General features: G+C 37.0%; 1 protein-coding gene across 2 annotated transcripts in view; it reads right to left on the reverse strand.

Moving 5' to 3' along the window:
* Positions 1–426: 426 nt before the first annotated feature.
* Positions 427–25921, reverse strand: part of eng (endoglin) — a 40343-nt gene continuing 14848 nt past the window's right edge. Inside the window, exons 4-15 of one of the 2 annotated variants that reach the window (XR_006251000.1) lie at positions 15642–15758; positions 11850–12030; positions 11331–11496; positions 10873–10966; positions 9022–9208; positions 8212–8348; positions 6821–7042; positions 6663–6726; positions 3344–3451; positions 3157–3236; positions 2965–3012; positions 2707–2800 (exon numbers count right to left, since the gene is read on the reverse strand). Coding sequence is in view for 1 of the 2 variants with exons in the window: in XM_043239534.1 (XP_043095469.1) it covers positions 2664–2800; positions 2965–3012; positions 3344–3451; positions 6663–6726; positions 6821–7042; positions 8212–8348; positions 9022–9208; positions 10873–10966; positions 11331–11496; positions 11850–12030; positions 15642–15758 (1461 nt within the window). In the remaining variant the exon portion in view is untranslated. Of the gene's footprint in view, positions 2801–2964; positions 3013–3156; positions 3237–3343; positions 3452–6662; positions 6727–6820; positions 7043–8211; positions 8349–9021; positions 9209–10872; positions 10967–11330; positions 11497–11849; positions 12031–15641; positions 15759–25921 lie in introns of both variants that reach the window. The other variant, XM_043239534.1, reaches the window with a different exon arrangement.

Below are 25921 nucleotides of genomic sequence, written 5' to 3' on the forward strand. Positions count from 1 at the left end.
GGCAAGGGAGCGATACTAGTCACTATATATATATATATAGCTGAGTTGCCACAGATACATTCGTACCTGTACAATCGCTCACAGATAGACTGTAAAAGTTCAGCGAAAGAAATTAATTCCTACAAAGAAATTACTACAAAGCTTGTGTCAACGACCCGGAGTTATGCAAAAACCAATGTAGAGAAATACAAGATACAAGCTTTGTATCTATATAATTTCTACTATATTTGCAATGTTTTTAATGATGGTTGCTAATGGCAACAACATACATATTAGGGGTCATAGGGGTCAACAGAAGGAAACTGGAACGGACTTTGCATGGGACAACTCCTGCTTGTACCACTGCTTCTTTGGGCAGTTATGCAATTCCCAAAACATCAATAAATAAATGGAGAAACAATAACTGAACTGTAAAGGCATAAGGAGTCAATGTTTTCATGATTTAATTTAAAGTATGTCCAACTGGAATAAAATGATTCTTCAGAATGGGTAGAACAGAAGAAATATGACTTCAGATAATGACCATACGGTAAGTGCTTTAAATGGAAATGTTGCAGAGAGAACAGAACATGCAGTACAAATGTTGAGTTAATATACAAATCCAGTATAAAAATAACATATAGACACAAACAATTATATGAAAAAAAAAATACCACAGATATTGCACAAATGCTCAAGTGGCATTTTCCTGCTTTTCACATCCACCTGATGTTAAAGGAACAGTTCACAGCAGTACACTTCATATACACTTTTGCAATGCACCTTAATTAAAGCTGTTGCACATTGAAAATCTTCCTCTCTGGCTTAAAAAATGGATTTCATTTTGGCTCGTTGCTCAAAACATGGCTTTAGTAGACTTGGAATGTGTTCATAATTAATGCTTTTATGGTGTTTTGGTCCTCTTTGAAGCTTGACAGCTCCGGGTTACTGTCTGCTTTCACTGTATGAAAAAGAGCAGCGTGAGCATTGTGCTAAACATCTACTTTTGTGATCCACAAATGAAAGAAAGTCATACAAGCTTGGAAAGATGAGGGTTGACAACCACAGATTTTTCTCAACTAGCCCTTTGGTTTTTGACACACTTTATATAATCTCCAGCTCTTTTGTCATATAAAAAGACAAATAAATGTAATCTTCTATACAAATGCACTGAAAATATACATACTTTTTTCATAAATTTAAGGTAAGTAGTTGCAAACCCTTTTTTTTAGCTACCTTTAAATAAACACATTTAGATGAAAGTCAGTCAATTTTTTTTTATTTAAATGTAGCTAAAATAAATTGATTCCAACCCATTTTTTTCAGTGTACATAAATACACACAAAATGTGTAACATATAGTATGCTTTTGTAAATTAAGCTAATCACATAAGAGGTTTTGGTTCTACTGCCTTTGCAAAATTTTAAATCATAGGGGAAAAAGCTGAGTTCCCAATATATGGAAATTACATATTTAGTTATGAATCTGCTTTATTCTGATTTCACTGCTTAAAGAATCTACATATTATGGTCAAGAACACACAAAAAACACCTTTAAAGTTACTTAATTACTAAAGTAATTAAAATATATTTTGTCACTCAATGAAGACAAAGTTACACAATTAAAAAAATATATATATATATAAACAATACATCTCATGAAAACATTTTGGGTCATATTTCACCCCATAATCAAAGGATAAATTCATTTATATGAATATTTCATATCCGAAAGCCTCTAAGTGCAGTCTAAAAATCTAATATAAGAATTTTTATCAGGCTCTTATGCTTAGGTTTACTAATTTTACTGTAATGGTAATGCATTTTCTTTGCAATTACTGAAATAAATGAACATAAATATAGCAGCCTGATAAAAATGCTCATTTTAAGAAGAACATTTCACACAGCACTTAGAGGCTTTTGCATTTGAACTCTTAATAACGTCATCTTTTTTGTACATCAGTAATAAAAATTAGATAATGTCAAATTGCGAAAAAAAAAAAAAAATAACAAAACAATGCTTCTGTATTTCTGTTGATTTGGGGGTTAAATAGGACACATTTTGACAGATTTCATGCGATTCAGCAACTGTTTACTTATGGTTAAACAAATATTAAACAAATCTACATCCACAGAGACTTCGAGGTAGCCATTTCCCAATCTGTCCCATTTTAGACAGCCTTTTCAGTAAGAACTCTAAAACTAAAAAAGGGCTTCCTTATGTTCATGTCCAATAGTTTGATTTGTTTGAATATTTCATCAGGTCAGTCCACAGTCGAGTGTTTGGATATGGGGCGGTCTGACGTTTGTTCGGTCGTCTCTTTGAGCTACATTTAGCCATGTCTGAAAGCGAACTGATGCGTCAGACCGCTGTTTGTCTGCGAAATCTTAGTTCGCCTCCATCAGAGAGGCACCGGTGCAAGAATGCGACGAATTTCCTGTTAGTTCCTGGGGGTTATGCGTTGTTTTTCCTGTCTCTGGGAGCCAAGCTTTTTCTTTTTTTGTTCTTCGTCCCCACTGACTTCCCGTAGCCGGGAAAGCGAATGGAGCATTGTGAGGTACAGGGAACGTTTCAGGATTGCTACTGCCTCTCTTTTTCTCTCGCTCGGGACGATGGGACATATCGAGCGACATGGCTTTGAGAGGGAGAGAGGGTTAGGAGCGAAGGGACGCATGGCGATGGCGTTATGCCATGCTGCTGGTGGGCGTGCTCTGGGTGCTGCCAATGCTGGCGTTGGCGCTGCTGTTCTCTGAGGGAGACGAGTGGGTGGGCACTGGCTGCCGTTTGGTCAAACCACACGGGCATCCAGATATAGAGAGGACTGGACAAAAGACACAGGGAATATAGAGTGAAATAAACAAAAACAGATTTCCACGGCAACTATCGACTGAGGCGTGCGATCGAACCGTGAAACGGAAATGCGACAGGAAAGTAGTAGAGGAAGTGTGCTGAGGAAAAGATTGACTCGTTTATAGTTCAGTTTACCTGAGAGCTCGGCTGCCGTTGATCTCATTCCCAGAGCCACAGGATGCCCTGAAACACATGCACCCATGAGATCAAGACATTACCGTTGATTACAAACTCATAAATGGATCACTTAAATTCAGAACATTTCGAAAAGTCCCTTCAAGGAAAGAACAGATTATCAGTCTGGAGGTACTGCGGCAGCGGCCTTACTTAACTGCTTCATCTTATTTCTAGGGGGAAATCATCGCAAGGCTTGTTAGAGCTGCTCTCTCCACCTCTTCCCTCATAAGCTAAAGAAGCAGAGAAAACTCTACCAAATACATCTTCTTACGCTTGAGTATTTAAATAAGTCAAAAGCTCCGCTAAACATGACTCATTCCAAATGCCTGTTACTCACCTGTTCGTATCTTAATGAACCATAAAGCACCAGTGAGGAGAACTCCGATCAGAAATCCCCCGAACGCGATTCCTAGAACAGCTGAGAGCCCGAACTCAAAACAGCGATCTGAAACAGAGCAAATTTTCCATTCAGTGAAAGTCAATTGTTAATATTCCTTTTGTAGAGTGATTTTCCCCATGGTTCATTTGAAAAAATGATAACTAGCAGTGCGAAATTGGGGGCTCGTCTGGGATTGTAACCCAGAAAGTCAGGGAAATTATTGCGAATCTGTAGTTTGTCAAGCTGCAAGTCATAGAGTAGAAATTACGCTCCTTGACTCCAGTCCTGATTGGCAAGTGTTCTGCAGACTGTAGGTACAATTCAGTTTAGCCCACCTAGGTGTCTGTCATTTGCAAGCAATTCTCAACACCTTTCGTTCTTGTTTGGGTGTGTTTTTCCTTAAGGTTAGAGTTAAATGCTTTTGCAATTGGCCCTCCAGCCCTGATTTATGGTATATCTAAAGACTGGAAAAATACATTAACACAGGCAGTTAATCAAAAAAATATTATATATATATATAATAAACATTTTAATGCATTTGTTTGACATTTCATTGCAAAATTGATCGGAACATTCTTAGCAGATCAGAGCTGCACAGACTAAAGATTATAGTCATCCACATGTTTCTCAGCAAAAGACATTTGTTTCTGATCATTTATTTACAAATCAAACCCTTATGGGACGCTTAAAATTAAAATGTTCTTATTACGATGAATTTTTTAGTTCTTCTTAGCTTTCAACCAGTGAAATAGATTCTGCAAGAGTGATGAAAGAGATTAATGCGCATCATAAAACATTACACGACTAAAAAGTCAAATACACATATTCGTAAAATAAGTATTATATAATTTTTTTGCCACAAAAAAGAAAAGAATATATGAAATGTCCCAGGGACTGTCCAAATGAACCATTTTACCTTTTTTCTTCACTTTGAGCATTTGCCTTGTTCATTTGGTTGTGAAGCTAATATAGTGTGTTGGTGGGAAAAAAAAACAATACTTTAGGGTTTCAACACCTTGTCACTGTGGCAATGCTCAAAATGAAGTACAAAGTTTCTCTTTTAGGGAACTGCATATACTGTCACGCTGCTGACAAATGTAACTGAGCTAGCAGCATCACTACTCTCCAAAACTGGAAGAAATCAACAGCATAACTTCTCAAAGGTTATTTAACACAAAGCTCAGGTTGCTCGTGTCAAAAGTGGAGCAAACACAGACACAGCAGCGGTCCTCGAGTGCATCAGTGAGCCAAATGTGTCTGCGAGTGGGTCAAAGGTTCATCATTTGTCTCCTGTGGCATCCACTCTGTATCCTCTCTGTTTACATCTCCACCATGTGACCTCCATGTCCCGATGTCCATATACGCCGCTCTACACACGCTCTCATCTTCCTCTCTGTGACAATGACGGGAAGCAGGAAGGTCAATAGCAGCTGCTTGTTTTTGCTCAAGTTGTGCGTGTCTTGTGTAATTGCACGCTTTGATAGCGAGGTGTTTGCTAAAGGCCAGGCACCTTTGCAAAGACATGCGTGTTTACCAAAAACACCTCAGCTGCTCAAATAATGGTTCCCAAGAGGCTTGAGGAACATTGGTTTGGTGCCATGGGAAGGGTCTTTTTTTATGTCCATTTTTATTTGCTTTCTTCTACAAGAGCTTCCACCAAATATCAGCTTTTATTTGTGTGTTTGGTCAGATAGACTGAGCTGAGCAAACAGAGGCAGGAAACAGCCAAGCAGGTGGTCAGGGGGGGATGAACTTCGGGCCCCTCAAACAGGAAGGACAGCCCAAGGGCCCGTATCCTCCAAAACACAGGCGAATCCTAACAGATCCTACGATCTGTTTTCAAACTGACCGTGTGGACTGCAGGAAAAACACCTCCAAGAAAACATCAAGAATCACACCAAACTGCAGAAGCCTTGTCTATTGTCCCAAATGGACAACAGTGAAGGAAAAAACAACATGGATGGAGACTGATCGAAGCACGTAGCGTCCTGCAGAAGCGTGACCCTGTGTCAGCGTTTGTGCGGAGTGCAGCAGGCCTTTGCCGGGGCCGACGGTGAGGAATGCAAGAGTTTGTTCTTGACTCATCTTCCCGGGGACCGTCTTCCCTTTTGAAGAACAACATCTTCCCTTCTTTGTGTGCGGCTGACAATGGAGACCCAGGCCCCTGTGTTCGGAAAGGCCGAGCATACCAGACCTCGGACACAATAAATCCCCCACTGGCTCATTATTTCTGATTGCGGCCACAAGGTCAGCGAGCAGGCTTTCCTATAAACACCCCCTTCCCGTCGTCCTCGTCCTCATATCCTGACCTCATCTACATGACGACTGATGACGTCAGCAGAGGTGGGGGGGCCCCACCGGCTCCAGCGCCACCAGAATAGCACAAATTTTGCTGAGGCGAATTGGGAGTTGTTTGAATCTGGGACAATATAGTGCCATCCCATTGTTGTGTTCTGAAATGAACACCGCTGAATGGTGTTTCAAACGGGAGGATTTATTTCCTGCGTGTTTCCAAATTGGGACCAAGGTTATCCAGCATCACAGGGTTCAAGGTTAAGGGTATATCAAGTTTCCTGAATATCCGAGATATCAATTTGTAGCAGCTGACGCACACTGATGACCCATGGAGTTAAATGTTTCTGGCAATTTCATCCACGTTTGTGAATTTGTCATTGCCATTTTACACAGAGCACCCGGGGGAAACCCATACCAGCTTAATGAAGGTGTGTTAAGGATGTTTTACCTTTTGAATGGTTTACTGCTATAATAAGCAATGCCTTGAGCATTTTGATATTATAGTTATTGTCTGATAGTTGCTTTTAGACTATGAGTGATGATTACAAAAAATTTTGATCAGCTCATTTTCTGCCACTATGTGGCCATTTAGTGATATGGATTTTTTTTGCAGATGTTGATAAAAAGATGATATGTATGTTATTACAGTATTTGATTTAAAGATAGTAAGTATCATAGTGCAGTGAAAGTTACATTTTTACTAAATCAAAAATAAGTAATTGATAGGCTATAAACAGACAAACATGTCAAAATGTAAGTTTACCACTTATTAGCCAAACAAAAAAAAAATCGTATGCCAATAATTGAAAAAAATAACACATTTCTGGCAACCACTAGTATTGTACTTACTATGTCATAATTGTATCGGCCATCAGTCACTTTGTTCTGCAGTTATTGCCAATGTCAACCAGACCGAGCACTTTCAAATGACTTTTAGAATTGTGTTTCCTGCAGCACTGAGATGAAATTAGCTCATACTCACTTGCGTTTGGAATATATGGCTTGACCTGCAAGCTCCTCTTGACGTGCATTTCGTTTGTACAAAACTAAAAAAAAAAAAAAAAGGAATCAACAAGAGATACTTGTGTAATACAGGCTTTACAAAAATCGTCTTTGTCTGAAAAACAGAACTCCACTAACCATTTTACCATGACAAAGTTGAACTGCACATTCGAGTTCCCACGAGCTGGACGGCAGGTCCTGAAGCATCTCAAAGGAGAAGCTGAGTCTCTTAGGACAGTCCTTAATGTAACAGGCCCCCTCCTCTTTGAACGGCATTTGCATCACCACTTGCATGGAGCGAACCTTACAGCTGCTGATCTTAATGCTTAAGGAAATCTCTCCATAACTCTCAGTTGAGATCTGGTATAGAGAAAGAATAAATGTTTTAACAAAATGAGGTGTTTTCATTTGTACATAGGTATATTAGAACCTCAGTCATTTTCTATGGTGTTTATTTGAGCAATATTTGGGGAATATTTGAGTCATTGGTTGATAGATGTTTTTAGACTATTTGGAGTTAATATGATTATAAATACACTTCCAATTAATTAATTAATTAATATGTTTCAGGTAATTTTTTGCCATTTTGTGGCCATTTAGTCATTGACTGATGTGAATTTTTTGGTTACTTTTGTTCACACAAAGCTGATATAAAGTACCTACACCAGGTTTCACAGAAAAAGGCTTAAGGCTAATCCCAGACGTAAATGCATGTTTGAGCTGTCTCAACTGAAAATTTCTTGCTCTGGTATATTATAAAACATGTCAGGGCCATAAGTGTTCTGTAACATTTCAAGGTATTTTTTATAAAAGGCTGCTTAAATATCTTGATTAAACCAATGCCTAGTCCTGGCTTAAGCTAGGCCAGGACTAGGCCTTGGTTAGCATTCACATTTGTTAACGTAGCAAAAGAAAAACTCTGTGATAGTGTTTCCATGACTGCTAAAGGCAGTCAGGAGGGCAAATAATGCCAAATTTACCATCCTTCCCATAGATGCTGCAATAGAAACACTCTCACAATAGCGTGAACTCTTTCTTTTCTCATTTTACAGTCTTGCGAAAAGGGTTGGCATGAAATAAAAATTGACTGAACTGTCTTTAGCTGTTTAGCTGTTTTCCACCAAAATAAAAGCAATATAGATGAAATGAACACAACCATGTATATTCTGTAAAATTAGCAGTATTGTTAAAATCATTTTTTGAAACTAAATTAAAAATGTAAACAAAAAATAAAAATATGTTATTGTTGCACTGTCAAATATTTTAAATACTGTATATTACTATTACTCTATTAATATTGTACTGTATATACCAAATGATAGTAATAGTAGTAATTACAATAATAACAAAAACAATTATTTAACAGTTATTTTAATAGTAAAAAAAGTAATAACAATTATTGTTGTTAATATTAATAATAGTTTGTTTATACATGCCGGTTGCTGAAAGCTGCAAATATGGGTCATGCAGAAATCTCCACAGAATAATAACAATAAATGTAGACTATATACTATATGAGAATCACATACCTCTGCATAGACTCTCTTGTCACTCTGAACTTTGCTGCTGGGATCCAGAGGCAACCTGTAGTCTGGGGATGAGAACAGCTGCATCTGAAGTGTAGAAGTACTGGGTGCTGGTGTAGTGTGCTTCACTTCTGCTGATACTACAGATGAAGAAACAGGACACCAGAAACAGTCTCAATAATACATTTAATAAAGGCTTACAACTCTCGTAACGGAATTGCAACACCTTTCCATAATTGAAAAGCGTTGTCTCGGCAGCTTGAGGCTACGAGTGACATGAACTCATTTTTTTGGAATGAGTGCACATCAGGAACACTTCAGCGGCACGATTGTGTCTGCAGGGTCTTATAAACGACAGTGGCAAATCAGTGAGCATATGTTTTCATGTATGTTAATAAGATTTCAACAGATTGACCCTAAGAGCATCCCATGAGGAAACTCAAGCGCTGGTTTTGCTGGAAGAGCAGAGAATCTGCGTGAGAGAAGAACCTCAAATATAAGCAATATTTTAGCTGTTTCTCTCAGACAGAAATTAGATTAAACAGAGCAAAATTGAGGCTTTTACTTTAGTTACTTTGCCTTTGCCTTTCTCCTGAGAAAAGACTCAAAATTAAGATCTTCCTTCCCAGGTGACATCCATTTCATAGCTCTGCTCTTTTTGAAAACAATCATCTTGCTTGTGTCTGTTTTGATTTCCTTTTATAAAAAAAAGTTTGTCAAAAAATCAGCCTAGAACTACACAATGAAGTCCGGTTCCTGACCAAATATAATGTCCAGGTTAATGAGAAAGAAAGAAGATCCACAGTACATTACCTGAGGGGCTTGTGCTGTCCCTGATCCACAGCTGGATGTGTGACACGTTCAGGCGGATCTCAGAGTAACTTGTGACGGAAGTGCTGTTGTAGTATGACAATGCCTTCTGCCTGATTTCTCTAGGGTCATCTGAGATATTTTTCTTCGGAGGCAAACTGAACCCTTTGAAGGATATATGATTGTTCGACTGTAAGAGAGAAAGGTAAATACCTAATCATTCAAAATGCAAATTTAACTTGTTAGGTACTAGCAAAAGCATTTCTTTTTGATGGAAAATGCTTATTTAATACTTATTTACGAAAAAAAAGCCATTAACTCTCAATTCTAACTTTTTTCTAGATATTGTGAAATGTCTACAATATTGTCTAGATATTATGAAATATTGTTTCTAGAATTGTGAGAAGTAGAAGTCAGAATTGCATCCTCTACAGTACCTTGCGAAAGTATTCATACCCCTTAATTTTTTCCCAATTGTATGTTGCTGCTTTATGTTAAATTGCTTTAAATTACTTTTTTTTTCTACATCGATCTACACGCCTTATACCATAACTGTAGAGCAAAAAACAGGTTTCTAAAATCTATGTAAATTTATTACAAATAAAAAAAAAAAATAAGTACATTATTAACAAATATTTAACTTAAGTATATTCACAGTCTCAAGTTGTTTTGTTTGATGCGACAAGCTTTGCTCATCAACAATTTGTCATTATTCTTCTTCTCTCCTCTTCACCTCTCAAGTTTTGTCAGGTTGGATGGGGGTAGATGCACGTTCAGGTTTCTCCAGAAATATTTGATTGGGTTCAATCCCAGGCCGTGCCTTGGGCCACTTAAGGACATTCACAGAGTTGTCTATAAGCCACTCTTGCTGTGTGTTTAGGGTGATTGTCCTGTTGGAAGGTGAACCTTCTGTCCAGTCTGAGTTTCTGAATGCTCTGGACTGGGTTTTCATTAAAACTATCTCTATATTTTGCTGCACTGAGCATACCTTCTACTCTGAACATGAGGCTGACAACAGCACACTTTACTTTTGAGATGGTACTCTGCAGGTGATGAGCAGAACTGGTTTCCTTCAAACATGATGCTTAGAATCGAGGTTCATCAGACCAGAGAATCTTGTGTCTCAGAGCCTGAGGGTCCTTAAGGTGCTTTTTTGCGAAATCCAAATGTGCTTTCATGTATCTTAAATGAGGAAAGGATTTAATCTTACCACACTGCCAAAAAAACGAAATTGATGAAGTGTTACATTGATGTTTGTCCTTCTGTAGATTTTTTCATCTCCATATATGATCATGAAGCTTGACTAGAGTGACCATCAGGTTCTTGGTCACCCCTCTAACCAAAGCCCTTCTCCATCAGTTGCTCAGTTTGCCCAGGGGTTAGATTAAGGAAGAGACCTGGTTGTTTCAACTTCTTCCATTAAGGGTAACAGAGACTACATGCTTCTGTGACCCTTCAGTGAAGCAGATTTTTTTAACTCTTCCACAGATGTGTGGCTTGGTGCAAACCTGTTTCAGTTCTTCAGCCTGTTTCACCTTAATGTGTTGTTTTTGGCTCTGATATGCATTGTCAGCTGTGTGTGCCTTTCCCCAATCATACCCATTCAAGTAAATTTGCTACAGGTTCACTTCACCCTAAGTGTAGTAACATCTACAAGCAAAATGTATGCACCTGAGCTAAATTCCAACTGTCCCAGATAAGGGTATGAATACTTATGCAATGGATACAATGGATTTTCTATAAAGAATACACTATATAGATTACAATAACAAGAAAGGGGGAAAAAAACTAATAAAAAGTACATTTTATAATTGTATTCTGTGATGGAAATAAGCTTCCATGTGTCATTCTTACCAGTAACTGAATATCATTGGCGATGTTCCACACAGTGCCTGCTGGACCTCTAAGGACCACTTTAGAGTTGTGTGGTAAATGCACAGATACATTCCTGAAAAGACAAAAAAACACATTAATGTAATGTTAATGCATGAGCAGAGTTTTTAAAAATGGTATAATTGCATTTCAAACTTAAACTTCTGACAGAAGAGATGTTGTGGAAACAGAGATATATAAACAGAGATATACAACTAAACAATCTTTTAAAAAACAACAACTGAAACCTCAACTTCAGATAATGTGTAGAGAGGCCAGAAAAAGGGGCACCACTGTCCCAGTCACAGTAGAAGATGCATTTTGAACCAAGCGTGGGTGATACAAAAATAAATGAATCTGCAGATTTTGGCATGCATGTATCTATATATGTCCTCCAGCAACATCTCATTTCTACTGTGAAGTTGCAAGGTGCCATTTACCGTATTTTGATGTCATCAGGAATATTGATCACGTGCAGTTGTTCTTTAGAAAGCTCTGTGTGGCATGATTTCAGCTCATCAGATGGAAGTGTCAGCTTCAGATCAATGAACTGTTTATCTGCTTGTGCTTCCGGCTGCAGGTCACACGTTGATGGTCGCTGAGCACCTGAAAGATATCAGTGATTCACAAATGACCAGATCACTGATAATGCACGCATCTTCTGAGGCGACTGCATCGATGCAGAGTATGAACTAAGGCCCGTAGCCATCTTTGGGAACACGGAGATCCAGACTTTTTGATGTACTTTTCTGCTTAACGTAATCATTTTGGGGTGGAGTACATTTTTTTTAACTGACAGCAATCAAAAAATAAGCACATGGACAGGTTAATGCTAACCGGATATGCCATTTTGGGAAACTCCAAAAAATATTATGATATTATCTCTCAGCTACATTTTCAATGCTGTGAACAACAGTAAGATTTAACACTAGTACACAGATCTGTAGAAAAAGGCTTACCTGTTATCCCGGTGAAAGTGATGATCGCGGGATCTCGTGCTGTGGTGAAGGACGTCACTCCACCAAACGTCTTTGCTGCCCATTCCAGAACTTCGGAATCGCTGTCTGCGAACGGGGCGACGTGTGTTTTTGGACTTCCGCTATTTGACAGGATTAAGTGTATTGAGGTCCCGTTTGTCACCTGTAAGATGGATGTAAATGAGTTTGATTTTAAAATAAGATATAATATAAAAGCACGTCAGGAGAATTCACTTCAGTCTCCACATGCAGGCCTGGAACTAGAAAGACAGTTCTGTTTGCAGGCAACACAGAAAACAAAGACTCCATGCAAATACTAAAAAAATTCCCTGATGTCAAACCTTTCCTAGCAATATCTGTACTGCTGTTAAAAGCCTTTTATTTACAGTCTTTGAAGGCAGTTTCTGCCAGAGATCCTAGATGGCAGTGTATGACTTTTGACAGCATTCTCCTAGAGTTCATCTACTGTTTAGTACAGTGAAGTGTAAAAAAATTCTACAAACCCCCCTTAGGTGAAAGCTTTTCAAAATATATCAAAGAATGCTTTTCTGCTCATCAAGGCTGCATTGATTTACTTATTTTCCATGAATATAATGGAATGTAAAGTAATAGTCAAATGCCGATTTGCTACTCAAGAAACATTTCTGAAAAATATCAATGTTGAAGACAGTTGTGTAACTGCCATTCAAATATTATGGGTTTTACTTTGTTTATTTATTAAATTTTTTTTAAAGAAATGACTTTTATTATCAAGGTTGCATCGAATTAATCAAAACGACATATGGCAGTAAAGACATTTATAATGTTACATATCCTGAAAAAAAAGTAGAATGGTTTCCACAAAAATATTTGTAAACTGCTTTCAATATAGTTAGCAATTAGAAATGTCTCTTAATCAGCATAATTACAATGATTCCTACAGGATTATGTAGACTAAGGACTATAATGATGCTGAATTCTGCTTTGATCAAAGCAATAAATTACATTATTATATTTTCACAGATCAATTCAATTATAAAAATATATATTTTTGTACTGTTAAAACAGTTTTTACTGTTTTTTGATCAAATAAATACAGTTCTGGTGAGCAGAAAATACTTCTTTCAAAATCATAAACCATCTTAAATATTTAAAACTTTTGAGTGCTGTGTGTGTGCATCATAGGCACAGCATAATAAATGCACAGTACAACAAAACAATGGAATGAGAATAGCTGATATGGAAATCAGAATATGAACAAACACATATGTATGACGCAAAGGCAACAACCTTGCTGTAACTATTAAGCATGATTTATAGCCAGAGCTCTATATTATTCAGACACAGATTCTAGGACAGTCGTGCCTTTACCGTTGCTCACAGTTTTTCAAATCGTCACTTAATATAATAATGATGAACCTTCCATGCAAAGACAAAGGTCACCTTCAAAGTGTGCAGATAAGTCTGAGCACTGATCAAAATATTATACCAGGCTATGAGTGATTGTACATCATCAGTTATTTTAATGTAGATTCAAGCTTTATATAGCAAACTAAATAGGTCTTTTTGATGAATAAAACCTGCAGTGTTTGCCTTCTTTCTGACTTATTACTGTAAACAGGACAGAAATATACAAGCTACCTGGTCGATTTATTTCAGAAATGAAGGTTCTCAGTATGCATCATGTTTACAGTCATGATACTATGCGACTATGTGAAGCAAAATGTGATTCAAAAAGCAATTCAAAATTCTGATTGGATGATTGCAAGCCATTGTGAAATAGTCAATATAAGCAAATTTGATGAAGTATACACTATGAAGTATATACAATTTGCAACATACTGTTAACGATCGTCTATGTTAATGATGAAGCGAGAGGGAGTAAGTGGACTGAAGCAAGACCTCTGGGTGACTGGACTTTTTCATGTGTCCTGGATGGAAATACAGAGACAGGAAGGCATGCAGACACAAGCTCATCTGAAGCACAATGAAGTACATACAAGGCGTCTGTAGACTGACGGTCATTTGTTTTGGATTGGAGTGATGTGAGGCATCAAAACCACAGGAAGCAGCTTGACTGCAAGCAACCAAAATCAAGAGATGACTCCAGTGATCTGATGTGGTGATGAATCTCCACAAAAGACCATGAGGTCCCACTTCACCCACAAATCAACAGAAAAAAAATAAGAAACAAGACGATTATGATTTTTTTATTTGCATTGTTCTTTGCCCCTTAAGCAAAGTTTTATGTCGAATGCAGAGAAATAACATAACACAGCAATAAATGTCTCCTTCAAAAGAGCTTCTCTCATGCTGCAGATTACACCGCAAACGGACATCAGAATAAATCAGGCCTGGGATAAATATTTTAATGCATATGCCGGAAGAAGAGGGAATAATGTTTAATTCTGCAGTGCTCTGGATGCAACACCAAGGTCCGAAATTACCATTCATCAGTGAGCAAATTCAAGTACATAGTCAAAACTGTATAACTCCAACATAATACATGGAGTAAAAAGTAAGAATTACAGTTTCCACCTTACAGTTTTATGACGAAAAAATTCTGGGTAGGTAACTTTTCATTTAAAGGAATAGTATACCCCAAAAAAAAAATTCTGTCATCATTTAACCACCCTTAAGTAGTTCTGCCGAACACAAAGGACGATATTCGAAAAAAGTTTGTAACCAGGCTGTTTTGGGTTACCTACTACTATGGAAGTCAGTGGTGACCCGAAACAGCCCGGTTAACTTTTTTGAAAATATTTTCCTTTGTTTTGAAGTAATTTCATGTTTGGGCTACATTTTTTGACGAGCTGCCAGCAATAGGCGCTTAAAGGGATATGTGCATAAACGTACCCCTAATATTAATTTGTGAACAAAGATCTGACAGATTTTGAACAACATGAGGGTAATTAATGATAAAATGTACATTTTTGGGTGAACTATCCCTTTAATTAAACATTGAAAAGCAGCGTTGATATTCTATGCATGTACATAGTACAGCCTACTCTGAAAAGCAGACTTTGTTCTCTGTCTGTTGTTTCAAACGCTGAGCGAACAGGTTGTGATGGATTCAGGCTGGTGTTGGAAGCGGTCGGGAGGGTTTCTCTGCCTGACCTGACCGCGTCTACTGATAAGAGCGCTTAAGAAAAACACATGCTGTTTCTCCAGACTCAAGACATCGCATGTCTCCCCAAGGCCATCAGATTCCCCCTTCATAACACACTGCATTTTTAATATCTCATAGTCTGGATTCAGTCACAACTGGGGCGGAGCTGATTTTCCCCTTCTTGCACGGAAATAGACGTTCGCTCCCTTTCGGTTTGTACTGCAATTCCAATGCGTATTGTTCCACAGCAATCTAATAAAGGTTAACAAGGTTCAGCGGTGGAAAGAACAAATTGAAGAAAACAAATCGTGGAGCAGCGCCGCTTGTGTCATACTGGGCTGTTTTGTTTCGAGAGCTCTGGCACATCCATATTCGACACTAGTTAAGTCTGTTTGCAAATTCTCATGGGGTCATGGGCTAAACAAACAAGGTTAATTGCCTCTCAAAACAGAGCTGAAAGTGTGCAGCTGTAGCTGCTTTTATTGTCAGACACCTGCCAACGGCTCCCACGCGACACACCATTTGTTCCACTGTTAAATATAAAGATGTGGATGCAAGCTTCTTTTTGCTGGCAGCTCGTCAACAAATGTAGATCTGGATGAGTCCTTTGCATGTGCAACGTGTGTTATTTTTAGCAAAAGCTGGCGGGATTTACAAACGAAAACGCTGAATGCATCGGTACTTACGTAGATGTTCACTGCGGGACTGTCGTGAAGCAAGATGGTTTGTGCGCTGCTAGAGGTGATGATCACCACTGATGGGTTTGCCGCTGTTAAGTTGAGTTCTGATACTGACTGCTGTCCCTGTGAAAATACAAGAATTTAGTGTTTGATCCCATTTGGTACGAAAAATGTTCTTTCTGACAAAACATTTTATTGCCAATTTCGAAAAAGGCTTTATGTCGTTAAACAGCACTTGGTTACTTCATCCCGAAATGAAAATTTATCACTTACAACCATGTGGTTTCAAACCTTTTCGTCTTTAAAACACAATTTACCATTTTTAATGAAAACTGGGAGGCTTCTGTCTCATTGGCTGCCAAACAATTACCACTGTCAGGGTGCAGAAAAATATGAAAGATATCTGAATACTCCATGTGCCATCGTTAACGATAACGTTATGAAGCTTTGAGAATACTTTTTGTAAGCAAAAAGAATGACTTTATTTAATGATACATCACCGTAATGTATTAAATACAAAAGGTATTCTCGGTTAAGGTTATGGTCGAATCATACTGATGGCAGATGAAATATTCTGACGATGTCTTATATACTTTTCTGAAAATTGTTTGGCAGTCAATGGGACAATCACAAGCCTCTCGGTTTTCTTACAAAATATCTTAAATATCTTTTCCAAAATCAAACAAATCTTTTATGGGTTTGGAACAATATGGGGACAAATTTTTAATTTTGAGGTGGAGGTAACCCTTGAACGGAACTGTTGTTGATATTATTAGCGTTAAGCGACTTGGCAAAAGCTGATTGGTTCATGTTGCATATGCGACCAATGAGCTTGCTGAATTACATTTACATGGCTGGTTAGCATCCACTTGAGCAGTTTGCATCACACTTCTGCGTGGACAAACACTTCAGAAAGCGCTGTATACCACACTGATTTTGAGTGCACCGGGTGATTGTTAATAGAAAAGAGCATCATTCAAACAAAGCACAATTCAACATCTCAATGCAGTGATCCACAGCACTGCACATTTCACAGTTTTCAGGGGGTTTTTTTGTTTTTTTTTAATCCGGTTGAGTTCAAGCAGCTCTTTCTTAACAAGCTGATGATCAGGATCGGGTGTGTAAATAAGGAAGACGTAGAGAATGCGCATAGCAGTGAGTGTGAGATCTGCTGGAATACAGCAGCTTATAGCTGGAGTAAATGAGACACAATCTGATCCAGGAGGCAGAAATTCCCACAGGCACTTTTCCTGTGATTAGGAAGCGCAGAAATCACGCACCCTAAACATTTGTGCTGGTCTGGCAATGCCACTGTTGTTTTGCAGACATACAGACGCGCTGGAGTGTGGTGTGGAAGTCCAGCTGCTGGTCCTGCAGCGTTTTACCTCACTTTACTGCGGTTACACAATTTACAACTGAACTAAGGTTGTGCACAAATTACACACTTTAACGGTATGCATTTATACGAGTGAGGTTATTTTACTAATAAGAACTAATAAGAAACAAAATAGGAGTTTGAGGCAAAGTTTTTTTATGATGAGAATTGTACTTGAAAATAAAGCTGCAAGTTGAGATGCACATTAATAATTTAACCTTAGCTACTGTATCGTATTTATTAAATTAATTTATAAGGCCTGCAAATGATCAACATGATTAAAACTTTTCTGTCACAAATTAGAATTAGAAGCATTAGAATATCATCTTATTTTTGTTCATTTAAATATCAGGATTTCCACTGACGATTTATATTTGGTGTATCTGAATAAAATTAAGCAGTTTTTTTATATATATATATATATATATATATATATATATATATATATATATATATATATATATATATATAAATTCTTATTCATTATGCTGTGCAAAAACTGTTCATCGCATCAAACTAAAAATGCTTCAGTAGAACAATTAGAGATGACAATCACCTGATGACAATAATTCACACTACTGACAAAAAATATACTGCATGGTATTAATTCATAAATGCATAAACAATGTTTTTATAAGAAATGAATTAACGTGCATAGATTTTTTAAAATGCTAAATATGTCACAATGACATGTTTTTATCATTTTCCACCCTGTAGCTGGTGCATCATTTAGAACTGGATTAAGAGTCATTTTTAAATTGGCTAACAGGATAGAAATTCTCAATTACAATAGAATTTAATGAAGTAGAATTACAGTGTAATGACGTGATATCATTTCATTTTTCAGTGTTGTGGCAATTTTCCATTTCTATGAAGGCATGAGACAACTTTTCAATATTTATTTTCTTGCAAGAAAAGGTTTACAGTCATAACAGTCATAACGCTCCTGCAGAGTACGACAAACAGGAAAATGCGTTGACTCAGCCTACCCCAATCAAATCAGGATGCGTCTATCTCATCCAAACATTATGCATATTCAACAAATGTGACCGTTTAAGGCATCCAACTATGTCTAGATGCTTTTTGTAAGTGATTAATGCAACTTTAAGCTGAAGTAAAGCTGGCAAAGCAAAGACGAGCTGAAGTGAATCCCAGCGCAAGTGACCCAGTGAGAACGCAAAGATCTCGCAGCACATCGACTGCTGCCGGCGCTTCAGCGAGGTTTCAGAGAAAGTTTCTGCAGAAATCCCCATCACGCTCTCCTTTAACAAGTACATCGACAAGATCGTCAGAGGAGGGAAAGCCATGAATGTTTCATGGAGGAATAAACAGAGTAACGTGTGTTTGGTGTCTGTTCCGTCGACTGTTCTCGTGAACTTTTCACTCTTCAAATGAATAGTCCGCCCAAAAATCAAAATGTGCTAGATGTAGATTAATTCGTCCATTTAGTCCAAACAGCTGAGAAAACTTCCCACACAACCCACACTCATAACCTTAAACTGCTGCTAAAATACCATCCCATTAACCATAATAATACTTCCTCCAGTAAAAAAACCCACACACATAAATTAGTTTAGAGCAGTTTTGGACTGTTTTGGCTTGTGTTGGAGCTTAATCTGTTAATATTTATCTCATGATTCAAACCAGATGACCGTTTCACCGAAGGAATGCGTTACTATAGATTTAAAGCTAAAAACGCTTCTTCATGGTTTGGTTTTTTCAAAGACATGCAGCTTTTGGATTCCCGTTACAATTTGTTCAATAATGGACTGGAGCGGTGTGGATTAATTGTGATAATGAATTAACTGTGTTAATTGTTTTTATCGGTTGTTTGTAGCTTCCATTTTCACGGCAGAGGATGACAGAATGCTATTTCTCCAAATCTGTTGAAGAAACAATCTCATCTACATCTTGAATGGCCTGAGGCGGAGGGTTTTTGGTGAACTGTGCCTTTAATGCGTGCGCACGCTACATATACACGCTGTCCAGCAAGACTAACAGCAAACCGCTTAATCAATCAGATCATATTAATGCAAATTCTATATTTTGAATTGAGCAACACTCGGATGTTGAAATCCGCGTCCCGGGAATTCGGAGCAACTGCTGTGTGAATCTAGAGAAAGAGCTTCCATCTGGAGCGAATCAGAGGGCCGGGCCAAACCCGGACCAGCTCGTACTAAGAGCAAATCCAGTCGTAATCTCACACAATGTCAACATTCCCACCTGTGTGCTTCCCCATCGCTAGACCGGAGAAGAGCTGGATCGAAGGCTTAGTAAATGAAAACTACTAACTACACCCTGGAGGAGGTGAGTTCATCGAAAACATCAACGTTAAGACAAGCCAGACATTTCTAAAAGTCATTTACAGCAACGCTCGTAATGACCTTGTTGCTTTGGACCACCTACTTTACCGTCATTAGTAGATTAGCATCAGCGTGTTAAGAGAATATGTAGTAATAAACACCATCTGTGCACAACACCAAGGAGCTTTTCAAATATAAAGGAACAAGTCCAAGTCTTCTTCCAAATGCAGAATGCTGTGAATTTGCCCAGAACTGCTCCAAAACCGAGAGCAACTGAGAGTCCTCACCATGAGACCTACGGCAGTGTTAAAGAGCTCCAGTCTCCTGACAGAGATGGAGAAACTGTGTATGAAACATCAATAATACACGCTTCATAAATCTGACCTGTTTGAGGGGGCAACGCAAGAAAAGCCTCTGTTGGGGAAAAAAACGGCTGAATCATCCATAAAATAGCACACTTTTTAAAAGAGTGCTTATTAAACACATCATAAACTTTTAAAGAATATTTTAAGTACAAACTGAATGCAATACTTTCAGACACTTAATTGCACGTTAAGTGGGTTACGCTTTATTTTGTGTCCTTGTTACAATGTTATTATACATTTAAGTACTGGGTAATATTAATTAACCACATGTGTTTACTATAAGGTTAGGGTTAGGACTAAGGTTTGACTGCTTGCATGTAATTATGCATAATTTTATGTTTATTATAATAGTAAGAACATGTAACAAGGAAACCTTAAAATAAAGTGTTATCTGAAAGTAACATTTATAAGAGCTTTAATTTATTTAAAATAGTAATTTAATTAAGCAGGACTTATAATTAATTCTATTGTCTTTCTTTGAAGAATGATACTGATGAATTTAATTTAAAAAAATTACATTAATGTAATTTTTACAGAAACCTGTTTATCATGTACGATTTAAATATATTTGTAATTGGGTACATTTGAAATACATTCATTTTGATATTGAATAACAATTTAAATAATAATTAAATGCTTTATATGTGCTCTAGTATGTTTGTCAACACCTCAAAATAAGCGTATTTAAATTAAATTTAAATGTATTATGTTCTAGTAATATTTTAAGTAAAATTTATTTTGATAGCATAACAGTGCACTTTTTAAAAATGCCTTTTATTTTAATAATTGAATATTATATAAAAGTACAGTTTTTAAATAGGATTTTTTTCTATTTTGAGTAAACTACAAGTGCACACTCATTACAAAGCGCACTTAGTTTCTACACAGGAAAAGCTGAAAAGTAAAAAAAAAAACATGCCCAGGACTTCAGCTTGTCTGAAACTGAGAGTAACAAGACCTCAGCAAGACCCGTTGTCCTCGGTGACAGAGACGGAGAAACCTTGTGAGACACCAGCAGCACACACACACTCACACTTCATAAATCTGACACACGTTTCAGCTGGAGTTTCCCAACAGCAAGCTGGACACGATGACCACATGAGACCGTACAGAAGAGGATTGATGAGACCCGCACTGAACCGCGGTGCAACTTGTCATGTGTAGCGCAAACTAAAATCCCTGAGTGCTGAGAACCATCCTTGCAGCGGAGCATGATGGGAGTGTCAAGCTCAGGAGATTCACGAGCACGGGAAAAGATGGGCTAATTACAGCTAAACCCTGCGGCGAAATGTGATGCAATGCACAAAATCACTTCCAACAGGCCACTAACCTGAGTAGAAGCGAAGGTCGACAAAAATGACCCGCAATCAAACCTCGGCTGGGTCAGCATGCGACTCATACTGATATCTTTACAAAAAATATGCGTTATCAATCCCAAAGAACTTGCTTATTTGTCAGATGATAACTGGACGCCTCTGTCTGAATAAAACGATGAGACATAATGAGGTCGTGTTACTCTGATGCAACATACTACCATTAAAAGGTAAAAATGTTTGCATGGATAAAGAAGTATGCTAGTATTTCATTCAGAACACATACAGGGACCACAATCAATAAGCAACCTGGATATTGATTTGGAAATGTCTGTTACACATCGAATTTAATGGTGCACGGGCAATTAATACACCACTGTTACTACGGCAATTATTTTTTATTTCCTTACTTTATTGAGTTAAATGTCGGAATGTTTTATGTGTGTTTGTCAAGCATTTAATGGGTTGAATTAATGCATTAAAAAACGTTAAAAACAACTGTCTGAATGCTGTTATAAATTAAAATCAAAATGTAAGTATAAATAAATGTTTTTGTTTAGATAATATATAAACATGTTCTGTGTATATATATATATATATATATATATATAAATACAAACATGCATGAAAAATGTTTATAGAAATGTTTGTTTATACACACAAATATTTACATATAATATAAAATCGTACATAAATGTTTATACATGTAAATATTTTCAAAATATTATATGTGTGCGCATTCATATACTCATAATAAATAAACATAGTATACACATATTATGTAAACACTACTATGTATATGCAATAAATATTAAGTAATGCAATGCTAACGCTTTAAAATATGCATTAAAAAATGCATTAAAAATACTTATTTCATGGTCTTTTTGAATACTTGATTCTGATTGGCTGGCAGGTATGCGAAGCAGTTGACAATGTGATTGAATACAAATGTTTTGCTAGAAATTTTTAACTCTTTTATGAGAAAACGCTTAGTGACATGCTATAATTTTTGCTAGCGAATAAAAAAAAGGAACTCTGTAGTACCTCAAGTGAAAATAGAGACCAACAAAACTAATCCTAAAAGACAAAGAACTGCTGATAGGGGGCTCATGATCCTCTATCGCTTCAGAGAGGCCTCACCTGTTTCAAAGCATAATTAAGACAGACGTGCAGTTAAAAGCGAAGCTTTCAGACCATGAGGTGTTGACCCTCCTGTCATCTGGACTTTCAACATCTCAGTGCTCTGCTTGAAGCAGCCAGCCAGAGAGGAGCAGAGGCACACATTGTTTCTTCATGGCTTTTATTCAATCGATCATTCGCCAGCGTGCTACGTTTGCCTGCAGGGTTACCACAAGGATTTGTCCCCCGCTGATCGCAGCGGTTCAGAAAGAGATCGGCACCATGCCGTCCAACCGCTGAGCTAATCAAGGCTCTCGGCGGTCAGTCCAGTGGTGTTTTATGTTCCACACACGCTCTCCGCTGTGCCCGACTCGACACACACCGTCAAATACGGTGGCCATCGTCAGCAGGCCGTTAGAGAAGTGACGGCGTGCAGCTAATAAAGGACAAAAACTGTGTGTGTGTGTGTGTGTGTGTGTGCGCGCGCATGAACTCATAGGGTTGCTGGGGTTAACATATTATAAGTACAGCAAGTTACATAATCAGAAAACTTTTTCCAAGTAACTAGTAAAATACTTCTAAATTCATGACAAAATATATTTAAGTTGCTTTTTCGAATAAGTAATGCACTAAAACTTTTTTTTTATTAAAACGAACATAAGCAAGCCCAGAACAGATAACGCAAAAGTAACAAAGTAATGGATTACTTTATATAAAAAGTTACTTTTTCGTCACTATGACACTTTGACATGAAAATACCAAATTTCAACATGTTTTTACTAGAAACTCTATAATGTCAGCCGAGTGTATAAAATATTTCCTTCTGTAAGACGATGTGGCTTTTTACGCAGAATAAGGCACGCGACATATTTCATAGTATTCTAAGCAGTCATAAAGGCTCTGTCGATAAACTTTATTATAATAAAATATATATTAGTTTACTTCGTTAATAATAAAATAGTTTACTTTCGTTGTCTTTGTGTTGTTTAATGTTCATCATGCTTTATATCTCTCTAACTACAATCTGTGTTTTTTAAATGTTATCATTACATGATTATTGATTCAGTAGGCTGTAATATATCGTAATATATATATATAGGTTTTCATAAAAATGTACGCTTGATCTTTAAAACCATTGCCGGTGTACCGTTCTACTCTGGCAAAAAATTGCCGCCCTTTTTAAGCAGAAATGTACGGTGTATTAACCCAAAAACGAAACAAATTATTCAAGAATTGACACGTTTGTGAAATGTGTTAAATATCACAAATGTGTGTGTTTTAAAGTCTCTTCAGAATAAAGCAAGCAGTTAAGCAAACGCTCCCAGAAGATCCCGGTTCTTCCCAGCCAGGTTTTGCCTACTGCGTGTGGAGCGTGTCTGAGAAACATCATCGGTGAGCGTGAGATTGACAAACGTTAATTAGTCTCACTGGAGGCGAGTTGTCAGACGTCCACGAGCACAAAGAAGCAGATACAAAAGAATAGCTGTTGGAAGAGCCTTTCGTTCCCTCTGCTGATCAGAGACCGGTGTCTGTGAGCGTCTGTAGGCCTTCAGAGGAGGAGTGAGAATCACACTTTGTTTGGGTAAATGCCTGTATGATTACCAATTATGATATCCATCACTCTTAACAGCTCAACTTATCTCATAGACGGGCGGCGCTGGATGACGCTAGGTGGTCTTTAAAAAAAAATAAATTAACTGAATTTACAAAAGTTTCATCATTATTATTATTAATAATAACAGCATTAATTATGTTATTCTTTATTTTAACAGTCCACTTTGTACATTCTACTAACATTAGAGTATTTGTAGGCTGTCTGCTTAATAACTTCCTTGATGGGTATGAAGATGAAGACCATGACCCTAACTTTGCAAGTATATATCAGCTTATTCTACTAACCCTAAACCTACCCTAACAGTCTACTCTGAGAGTTAGTAGACATGTAGTTGCAAACTAATGAGAATTAGATGACATGCAGTTAACACGTAGTTAGAAAGTTACTTATAGTTAGTAAAAGTGGACTATCTAAAAGTACTCTTTTACTATCAAGTTGACACTGCATTTACTATATTTACATCAGATACTTATATTTTGCTTATCTTTATTTTTAGTGTTTTCAGTATAAATGTATATTAAATACAATAAATAAACGTGTTTCTTGCATGCTCAAAAATACAGTAAAAAACTGTAGAAATTGAGAAATATTATTACAATTGAAAATAAAATTAAGAAAAAATGTATAAGAAAAAAAATTTATAAATTCCTTATGTGAATATGTGTTAAAATGCAATTTATTGCAGAATTTTCAACATTATTACTTATTAAAACATTTTGAAAACACTTTGTGGAAATTGATACATTTTATTTTTAGCATGTTCAAAAGACCAGCATTTATTTTAAAGGGAAATATTTTGTTATTGTCGCTGAACAACAACAACAAAACAACGCCATTCAGTAAAACCTTTGAATGGTGTGAGGTATATTTATAGCAACGGCTAAGTGTTGCTCGGTGACTCACATATGAATCATGATTGTGAATATGTGTTGTGAGGTGCGTTTTCACTGCAAACGGCTTTATTTTGATTTCCGCGTCTCGTGTTGGCATCCGCTGACGCGCCTTCTATATTTAATATGGAAACTGCGTGCTTAAGGAAACAATCCAGTCATGTTAATAATTTGCTGCAATCCTCAATGGTGTTTACAGAAACGCAGACCTCCCATAATCCATCGCTGTCCACCTCACTCCGTTTGGGTCAAACAATGTTCACCGCGGTGCCTGATCACTCGCCCCTGCTATTTTTGTTCCTGTACTTTCAAGATACAATTGTTTTCCTTTTGCTCATTTTTTTTCTCAAGAGCACTTTTTTCAGGGCTTTGCTGATGCATAACAGCTTCCCGTTATTCTTCGCCTCTGCTCTCGACCCGGGTCGGCTCCAGGATCCCAGACTCGGCTCTCGGCCAGCTTGACCGGAGCGCTGCCAGACAGTGACATCAATGAAGCCTAAAGCCCCGCCCACTGCAGCTCAACCTGCTTAACTCCACCCCCTGCTTCTGTTTGTGTGTGTGCTTTAAAGGGATAGTTAATGGGAAGCTAAAATGACAATTCTGTCACACTTTACTAAGAAACTGAAAGAACATTAGCGAAAGTAAATTACACTTGGCCTATAACCTGATTATGATTATGTCAGTGACATATTTTGGACATTAAACTGTTTTGATGAAACGCATCTGCCTGTAAAAAGATCTCAAAAGAAGCAGATTTCTTTAAATAAAACTATTAAATAAATAACAATTATTTTAAATGTACTTTAAACTTATATTGACAAAATTCCAAAGAGGACTTTATTTAATTTGTACATAAAAGAAAGAATATAATGGAGTGTGTTTTAAAACTAAAACTAACAAAATATGTTTGTCATTGTGTTACTTTGTTATGCTTTGTTTCTCTGTTTGTTTGTTTAATTTTCTGCGTAAAATGGTTTCTATACCAACATACCAGTTGCTAAAAAATTGAAAATTATGATTCTTAAATGTAGATTTTTTTTATTTTATTTCATTTTATTATTTTTAAAACTTGCTTCTGTTCACCAAGGGTTTTCAGTATATATATATATATATATATATATATATATATATATATATATATATATATATATATATATATATATAATTAATTTAATTTATTTAAATTAAAAATAGCTGTTCTGTAATGACTGCATTTAAAAAAAAGTCATTATTATATTATTTATTTCTGTATTTATTTTAACAGCATCAACTCTTTAGTCTTCGGTGTCACATGATCCTTCAGAAA

This window comes from Puntigrus tetrazona, chromosome 5 (genome assembly GCF_018831695.1).
Source record: "Puntigrus tetrazona isolate hp1 chromosome 5, ASM1883169v1, whole genome shotgun sequence".
Taxonomy (NCBI): domain Eukaryota; kingdom Metazoa; phylum Chordata; class Actinopteri; order Cypriniformes; family Cyprinidae; genus Puntigrus; species Puntigrus tetrazona.